At 42.8% G+C, this 9,416-nt stretch overlaps 1 protein-coding gene across 3 annotated transcripts; it reads right to left on the bottom strand.

Annotated features, from left to right (window-relative positions):
• Positions 1-292: 292 nt before the first annotated feature.
• On the bottom strand, positions 293-9,259 carry LOC146662729 (uncharacterized). 3 transcript variants are annotated; one of them, XM_085419375.1, is made up of 4 exons: positions 5,953-9,259; positions 4,637-4,712; positions 3,078-4,428; positions 293-1,535 (listed from the first exon to the last, which is right to left on the bottom strand). In XM_085419375.1, the coding sequence occupies exons 2-3, from the start codon at positions 4,652-4,654 to the stop codon at positions 3,079-3,081; spliced, it is 1,368 nt and encodes a 455-aa protein (XP_085275501.1). In that variant the 5' UTR covers positions 4,655-4,712; positions 5,953-9,259; the 3' UTR covers positions 293-1,535; position 3,078. The 3 variants fall into 3 exon arrangements, with proteins under 3 accessions (XP_085275501.1, XP_085275502.1, XP_085275500.1); XM_085419376.1 differs by lacking the exon at positions 5,953-9,259 and having other exon boundaries at positions 293-1,532; positions 4,637-5,253; XM_085419374.1 differs by lacking the exon at positions 5,953-9,259 and having other exon boundaries at positions 4,637-5,251.
• Positions 9,260-9,416: the final 157 nt, after the last annotated feature.

The raw sequence follows: 9,416 nt of genomic DNA, 5'->3' as shown, positions 1-9,416 counted from the left end.
CCACTGTCAATATGTGACATATTGAAATGCGTTTGAATTTGCGCTTGTTTTTTTGCTTTCACTTTGCAATCGTGCGAACTGTGTATAGAGAGCGACAGCACTGATCTGTGAGTGATGATAATTTGTGCACCAATTCCTCTGACATCGTCTTATTAATCGTTAGCTTACTATGCAAACATGACAAGTGAAATCTCCCGCAGCTTAAACATGTGAGAGGTTGATCGCAGAGAATCGCTGAGCTTATGTGAGTGCGTGTGTAAAAGCAGCAGGATATATATTTTAGTTCTGCTGAGCCAAATAAGACAGGTCAGGGTGAAGAAGTGACAGCCAAAGAAAAGCTTACCACAAAACGGAGAAGTTATGACAAATCAGACTATAAGGCAAAAAGAAAGTGCAGCTTTATGGTTTCATGGACAAAATAATTTCTGTGGCTGCAATATGACAAGCTAAATAACCAGGGCTGCACATAAATGGTCCACAGGTGCGCATTCGCTGTCAAAATAAAAAACACGCACAAGGGTTAGGGTTAAATTTAAAAACTGTACTTTTGAGTTAAAATATATATTTATAATTTTAATAAATGACAAATTAAAAAGGCATGAACATTTTTTTTGTATCGAAAAAATATCGAACCGTGACACCAAAGTATCGAACCGAACCGAACCGTGAATTTTGTGTATCGTTGCACCCCTAATATATATATATAAATCACTAAATGAACTTTATTTAATCACTATATTCCTAACATGCACAGACAGTGAGTGACTTCTCTCTGCATGTCTTATTTTCACCTTTGACCTTCACTGCGATGTCTGGGAGCCCGTCCCCTTCTCTCTGCCTCTCACACATCCAGTAGCAGGCCATGTTTGTGCCTTCATGAGCTGTACCATCCAGTGTTTTGCTTTATTAAGTCTTTAATATCAATTTTTTTGTCAGTCTCGTATTTACATTTTTCTTTATATCCGGGAGATCTCTCAACCTTGCCAAATCCCATTACACACAATGTACATATGTTTGCACTTCACATCTCCTTTAGCCCATTTTTAGAGACTCAAGTTCATTTATCAACACTTAACTGTTGGAATATTTCTTAAAAATAAACTGAACGTTGAAACCAAATATTTCCTTGGATTTATTGAAATGAATATTTGCAAAGCAATCAAAACAGCACAATCTTCACACCAGCATTGACACCAAAAATATCACCTCTTTTATACTCCTTGTATAAATTGTATCCTACCTACACCCGTTTTCACACCTTCTCTTGTGCGATTAGGTAGAGGATCATTAGGAGGTCCCTCTAAGGGGGACGCTCCCACAGAGCTTAAATCTGGAACTCTCCACCATTTGACCTTAGACCTGAAGAAGATTCTCGGTTGAGAGGTGAAATAATCTTCAAGCAATTTAAAGAAGTCCAGATTTTTAGGGTCTGTTGCAGAGTGAAAGTTTTTCCACAAAAGGTCACAGTGAAACTCTTTCCCACCACCACAGTGATGACAGGGTTGAGAACTGAATCCATCTGTGTCGGTCTGCTTCTAAACAAAGACACAAAGACAGTGTAAGTCAGGGAATTCCTTCAACATTTTAATTCTGAAAGTGGCCTGAAATAAAAAGTAAGCTGATTCTGAGGGGGTCAGGTGGGATACACTGATTGGTTTTAGTTAGATGACCCTCCTGTTGTTCATTTAGTAAATACAAGTAAAATGGATTGATTCTTATAAAGCACTTTTTCACTCTGCCTGAGCACTCAAAGTGCTTTATACAACACGGTAAAGCACTTTGCATGCTAGAGTAAAGTGACCTGGTACTGAGACTCAAATGTCTTTGTTGTAGAGCAACCTTTCTACCAGTGGTAGGCAACCTTTCTGATGATGAGTGCCATCTAAAATTTCCTCAAAAGTCAATTTACCATATCAACAATTGCATTAACAATAAATTTAATAATGCTGCATATCAACAGTTACATAACTGCTAAGTGCTACATAACTTTGCACTTTTGCTGTAACGAGACAAATTTCCCACCTGTGGGACTAATAAAGGTCATCTTATCTTACACACTATATAGAACAACTTCATAGAAATAGATTTGCTATATTTCAAAAAAAATTTTTTTTATCCATAACAAGAACACCATAACAGCAAAGGAACTATACAAACAGAAAATGCAGATGCTATTAATGGTCGCCTCACAACAATGGTAAATGGCCTGTATAGCGCTTTACTTAATCCCTATGGACCTTGACACTGCATTCAGTCATCCACCCATTCACACACTGGTGATGGCAGCTACATTGTAGCCACAGCTGCCTTGGGCGCGCTGACAGAGGCAAGGCTGCCGGACACTAGCGCCACCGGGCCCTCTGGCCAACACCAGTAGGCAACGGGTGAAGTGTTTTGCCCAAGGACACAACGACCGAGACTGTCGGAGCCGGGGCTCGAACCGGCAACCTTCCGATTACAAGAAGAACTGCCAACTCTTGAGCCACATTCGCCCCAAAAACAATGATAAGAAAAAATAAACTGGGCTAATATGACTTATCTTTAAACAAGGATTTGCAGATTAATGTGATCCCTGCCGCTGCTTTGTATTTGAAAGTTGTGTTATCTGGGGATCATATTTTGTAACTCGTTGAGGTGTCCCGTTATATCAGCGAGAAAGAAACATTGTCAACCCATCTTGATGCATGCTCAATCATCCAGGTAAGTAAACCTCCAAAAATTGATTCTGTTCATCTGGACATATAATTTTGTGGGAGAAACGTTTCGTCACTCATCCAAGTGACTCCTTCAGTCTCAGCTGACTGCAAGTTTCCCCCAATCTTATAAACAGTACATTTGCATAATGGTCAGTGGTTGTTGATCAATGGTCATGAGAATCTGCATAATTAAGCTTAAGGAACTGAACTCCCAGCACATTGTTCCTTCAGTGGGCTGGTTTCAGTCATTATCTAAATGCACTGTTTCCAAAATTCCAAAATTGAGTCCAGTAGAATTACTAACATGCGAACACAATTTAATGAGCACAGTTGAACGAAACAGTCAGTCTTAAACAAGAAGATAATAATATACATACATACCTCACAGTAACTGCACTTGCAGTTTCTTTCTGGTGTGGCTCTGTTGGTGGATTTTAAGGTAACGTGGCGCTTTAAAAGTCTTCTCACACAGGTCACATTTATAAGGTCTCCCCACAGTGTGGGTAAACATGTGGCGTTCTAAGTCTTTATATCTCACAAACAGTTTCCCACACTGATCACAGCAGTAAACGTCATTTCCAGTATGAATGCGGAGGTGAATATTTAGGCTGCCTAGCAAGTGGAAGGTTTTTCCACATATGTGGCAGCTGTACGCCTTAAATCCAGAGTGGATAACTTGATGACGCTGTAAGAGGCCACTGTGAGTAAAAGCTTTACCACACTGATCACAGCTGTATGCTTTAACTCCACTGTGGCTGAGTTGGTGTCTTTTTAAGCTTCCAGCCTGGGTAAAAGATTTTCCACACAAGTCACAGGTGTATGCTTTAACTCCACTGTGGATGAGTTGGTGTGTTTGTAAGTTTCCAGGCTGGGTAAAAGATTTTCCACATAAGTCACAGGTGTATGCTTTAACTCCACTGTGGATGAGTTGGTGTCTTTTTAAGCTTTCAGCGTGGGTATAAGATTTTCCACAAAAGTCACAGGTGTACGCTTTAACTCCACTGTGGATGAGTTGGTGTCTTTTTAAGCTTTCAGCGTGGGCAAAAGATTTTCCACACAAGTCACAGGTGTATGCTTTAACTCCACTGTGGACGAGCTGGTGTGTTTTTAAGCTTCCAGCGTGGGCAAAAGACTTTCCACACAAGTCACAGCTGTATGCTTTAAATCTACTGTGGATAAGTTGGTGTGTTTGTAAGCTTCCAGCGTGGGCAAAAGATTTTCCACACAAGTCACAGGTGTACGGTTTAATTCCACTGTGGATGAGATGGTGTCTTTTTAAGTTAGCAGCAAAAGTAAAACTTTTTCCACACAAGTCACAGGTGTATGCTTTAACTCCACTGTGGATGAGTCGGTGTGTTTTTAAGCTTTCAGCGTGAGTAAACGATTTTCCACACAAGTCACAGGTGTACGGTTTAATTCCACTGTGGATGAGATGGTGTCTTTTTAAGTTAGCAGCCAAAGTAAAAGATTTTCCACACAAGTCACAGCTGTATGCTTTAACTCCACTGTGGATGAGTTGGTGTGTTTTTAAGCTTCCAGCCCGGTTGAAAGATTTTCCACACAACTTACAGATGTAAGCTTTAACTCCACTGTGGATGACTTTGTGTTTTTTTAAGTTTCCAGCCAGGGTAAAATTCTTCCCACACTCGTCACAGCTGTATTTTTTCTGCCCCTTTCTTCTGTGAGGTTTGTCGGCCTCCTGAGAGCGCTGACTTCTCGCTCCATGTTGGTCCTGCAGTGACAGAGATACAAACAGAGGCAGTGAGTGAAATGCAGTCGTGGAACAAACTGAAACTCCATTAGTGGAATCAAAGATGTCAACAAACACGTCGTAGGTGTGTTACCACCACCTTCTAGTGATAGTATGACATTACAATTATGAGCTACAATGAGAGTTGTAACTTGCACACAGGTTCAATAACAGAGATATTCTTGCTCACCTTTTGGGTTGAAGTCATTGTTTCCTCTGTAGTGGCTGAGCTGAGTCTAAATGGCTCGTCTCCTCCTGATGATCAGCTGGAACAGTTAACAACAGTGGTGAGAAACTGCAGTAATGAACCTCCACTGAGTAACTGCAGTTTGGTGCTTCATTTGAACCTCATAGATTTTATTAAACAAAATGGATAAAAAATACTCTACAAAACAGAAGGTGAGCTGATAGTAAGAGTATCATCATCTCAAACTACATCAAGATTCTCAGACCATGTCACGGTTCACTTGATCCCTGCAAACAGGCACAAACTGAAACTGTCTAAAGCTTTTGTGAAGACACTGAAGCAGTGGACTGATGAGGCTGTGGAGAATCTGCAGGTGTGTCTGGACTGCACCGACTGGGAGGTTTTCAGGATTGTTACCAACAGTTTGGATTATTATAGAGATGCTGTGACGTCCTGTAACATCAGCATCTGTGAGGAAGCTGCACAGCATCACACACCAGGGTGAGTTAGAATACTGACCAGCTCTGGTTCACAGCTAAGCTAAAGGAGCCTGAGGCTGGAAAAGCAGGAAGTGTTTCAGGCAGAGGCGGAGGCAGACATTTGATACACCCAGGGCTTAGCCCTAAAGGGTGGGTGGGGGGGGGGGGGGGGGGGGGTTTAGAAATGACTGAAAGATTAATAGGCTCCGTTTTGGCAGGCAAGGCAGAACAAAACCAGGGCTGTATCATGACACGCGGACTAAACCCCAATTCAACCAGACCCAGAACTGATCCGGAATTAAAACAGGACTAATGAGGATTTAACCAAGACAGAACCAGAATCAGAACTAGATGATAGTAGAACTAAAAATCATCATAGACCTGCACTACACTTATTTTTTAATTCTACCAAAGTCCACTATTTAGATTGAGAAAAGTTTATATAATTATTTAGCCTTGTTGTGCAAACAAGCTGCATAACTTAATAAATATAGAATTTGAAAAATAACAAACCTAAAAAGAAACACTAGGTACGAGATACATGAGGACCTATGATACAGTGATACTTTTGGTAAACAACCATTTGACTAACACAGGGGTGGGCAATCTCAGTCCACGAGAGCCGGTGTCCCTGCAGGTTTTAGATGTGTCCTCGAACCAACACAGCTGATTTAAATGGCTAAATTAGCCCCTCAACATGTCCGGAAGTTCTCCAGAGGCTGGTAACGAACTAATCATGTGATTCAGGTGTGTTGACCCAAGGTGAGATCTAAAACCTGCAGGGACACCGGCCCTCGTGGACTGAGATTGCCCACTCCTGGACTAACATGTGTGTCTCACCTGCTCTTGTTCCATCTCTGTTCTGTCCTCATTCTCCTCTCTCTCCCTCTCTGTGCTGACAATCAAGCCAAACACCAACATCATCAAATATACAGTGGAAACCAGATATTTACACACTCTTCGGATAAAAACACTTTCTTAATTGTAACATCAAATCAGACTAAATGTTTATTTTTTTAGATTGATAAATATAAAAAACATATTTGTTAACTTTAAGAGTAAAGAGAGAAACTATCTGTATTAATTGTAAATGGCACCAAATTGTATTCAAACTTGAGCCACACTTATGGAGCTCCACAGTTGTCTTCCTGGGCCCTATTTCAGGAAGCCGGTTTAGTGGAAAATCTGAGTAAGTATACCCTGAGTTAACGAAAACTCTGGGTTTTCGGTTTCACAAAGCGAGTTTAGATTAATTCTGAGTGAGTCACTATGACGACACACCCCGTGAAGCTAACCTGCCCCCTAGCAGGTTTACTACAACTAACCCTGACTGTCTCCGCCCCTTTGTCGGAAACCTGACAGTAGGAAGTGTCGGACATGGCGTGCCCCGTCCTTGAAGAGCCAGTAGATCGTGAAGCCCAAATTCTCCGCAGAGCTCTCCGCCGGGAGAGAGTGATCAGAGCGCGTTTGGACATTTTATCATTTCCTGATGATTTCCTGTGTGAACGTTACCGTTTCTCAGCACAATCTATAATTTATTTGGATAACATCCTCAGGCCATATATTACGCATGTGACATCGCGGACATGCTCTCAGTTCATTACATATTATTTGTATCGCACTTCGGTTTTTTGCAAACAGGAGCTTTCTGTATAATATTGGTGACGCTGAGCACGTTTCCAAGGCTACCGTCTGTCGGGCAGTCAGGAATGTTACAGTTGCACTGAAACGTCTCCTGTACTCGTTTGTGGTGTTCCCCGGTCATAGACCCACAAGATTCATCAAAGAGGGATGCCACAAAGTTGCAGGTATCAGGATGACCAAAACTTAATTTATGATGTGGTGATACTTGGACTACTACTTAAATTTTACATTTATTCTCACGGTTCCCAGGCGTGATTGGCTGTATAGATGGCACTCACATTCCAATCATTGCTCCTTCAGTAAATGAAGGAGACTATGTGAACAGGAAGTCTTTCCACAGCATTAATGTACAGGTACATAGTTCCCTGTAGCATTTCAAACTAACAAATTATTTCATTATAGTAATGGATGCTAATTTGTGTTCTCTGCACTGTGAAGATCATATGTGATGCTGCCAACATTATCACAAATGTGGAAGCCAAGTGGCCAGGCTCTGTCCATGACTCACAAATATTCCGTGAATGTACACTGAGCACAAAATGTGGACATGGTGAGTTGAGAATACTTTAAAATATATAAAGACCAATTGCTTCAGGGACATTTGAACTGAAGTGTATCCTTCTGTCTTAGGAGAGTTCACTGGCTACTTGCTTGGTGATAGGGGGTATCCATGTTTACCCTATTTGCTTACCCCTTACCCTGACCCGGGCCCACAGCAGCGATATAATCTGGCTACCGTATTTTCACGACCATAAGGCGCACTTAAAAGTCTTAGATTTTCTTCAAAAAGTGCGGCGCGCCCTATAGCGCGGTGCGCCCTCTGTGTTGTAAGGAGGACGTAGTAGAGAACACCATGAGAACGTTAAAGGCTGAAGTGTGGGCGTTGATCGTATATACCGGGACAATCGCACATACCTGTATAAAAGAACAGGTATGTGCATTATGCAGGACATCGTTGTTTTAACAACCCTGAAAATGGCAAAGAGACACGCTTACGAAGCACAGTTTAAACTGAAGGCCATCAGCTACGCGGAGGAACATGGAAATCGAGCAGCGGCGAGAGAATTTAAGATTAACGAATCGATGGTTCGCAAATGGAGGAAGCTGGAAAACAAGCTCCGGCAGGTCAAGAAAACGCAGCTGAGTTTCCGCGGACATAAGGCGAGGTGGCCCGAGTTGGAAGAAAGACTCGAGCGGTGGATCATCGAGCAAAGAACGAGCGGGAGAAGCGTTTCGACGGTCACCATTCGGCTAAAAGCAGTTTCACTAGCTGAAGAGATGAGAGGACTACGGTAGCGCAGCAACTTCCAGCGGATTATAAGGAAAAGCTGGCCATCTTCCGCTCCTACTGCAGCAAACACATCGGCGACAAAAACATCCAGCCCAGCCACATCACAAACATGGACGAGGTCCCGCTCACTTTTGACATCCCGGTGAGTCACACTGTGGAGAAGAAGGGGACCAGCACGGTAGCGATACGCACAACGGGGCACGAAAAGTCTTCTTTCACTGTTGTGCTTGGCTACCATGCTAATGGACAGAAACTGCCGCCTATGGTGATTTTTAAGCGAAAGACTTTGCCTAAAGAGAAGTTTCCAGCAGGAATCATCATTAAGGCAAATGAAAAGGGCTGGATGGATGAGGAAATGATGAAAGACTGGCTGAGGGAGGTGTATGTAAGGAGACCAGGTGGTTTTTTCCACGCATCACCATCGCTCTTAATCTGTGACTCTACGCGTGCCCATCTCACAGCCGATGTGAAAAAACTAGTGAAACAAATGAACTGTGAGCTTGCTGTCATTCCGGGAGGCCTGACAAAGAAACTCCAACCGCTGGGCATCGGTGTGAACCGCCCGTTCAAAGTAAGGCTGCGAGCGGCCTGGGAGCGATGGATGACCGATGGAGACCACAGTTTCACCAAGAGTGGAAGGCAGCGCCGGGCGAGTTACGCCACAATTTGCCAATGGATTGTAGATGCTTGGGCTAACATGTCTGCTGGCACTGTTGTTCGAGCTTTCGCAAAAGCCGGCATCATTTCCGAGGAGCCGCACGGCACGGAAAGTGACTCTGACGGTGAAGACAGTGAACCTGGCATGTTTGATGGAGATTTAGCGCAGCTGTTCAATTCAGACACAGAGGATGAGGACTTCGATGGGTTTGATTGATGATAAAAATGTGAGTACCAAACTTTGTTTTGCTCCTGCTTTATTTTTAAATACGCACACTTGTATGCTTGTGTGTTGTTGATGATGACGATTACCGGTAATAGAAATGTGAGTAAGGCACCGAACTCAGGTTTGCTCCCGCTTTATTTTTAAATACGCATACGGTACTTGTATGCGCCCTATGATCCAGTGCGCCTTATGTGTGTGTTAAATACAGTAATGGCACACATAACTGAGACTGCGCCTTTTAGTACAGTGCGTCTTATGGTCATGAAAATACGGTAATGAGGTTCTCTTTCACCATCTCACATGTCATACACGCAGCAATTGCAGACGTGCTGCCCAGAGTGCCAGAAAGAGCGGTTTCTAACACGACATTAAGAGATGAAATGGACTTGTATGCACATCAGGCCTTCCTGAAATAGAGGACAGACAACAACAAATAAGACAGCAGCAACACAGAGATGAAACTGTCATGGATTGCCGGGGCAAGCC

The sequence above is a fragment of the Rhamphochromis longiceps genome, linkage group LG9, assembly GCF_057381845.1.
Source record: "Rhamphochromis longiceps isolate RC_006_pf linkage group LG9, R_longiceps_female_GT1.1, whole genome shotgun sequence".
In the NCBI taxonomy this organism is placed as follows: Eukaryota; Metazoa; Chordata; class Actinopteri; order Cichliformes; family Cichlidae; genus Rhamphochromis; species Rhamphochromis longiceps.
The sequence above is the reverse complement of the archived record's forward strand: the minus strand, read 5'-3'. Positions and strand labels throughout refer to the sequence as shown.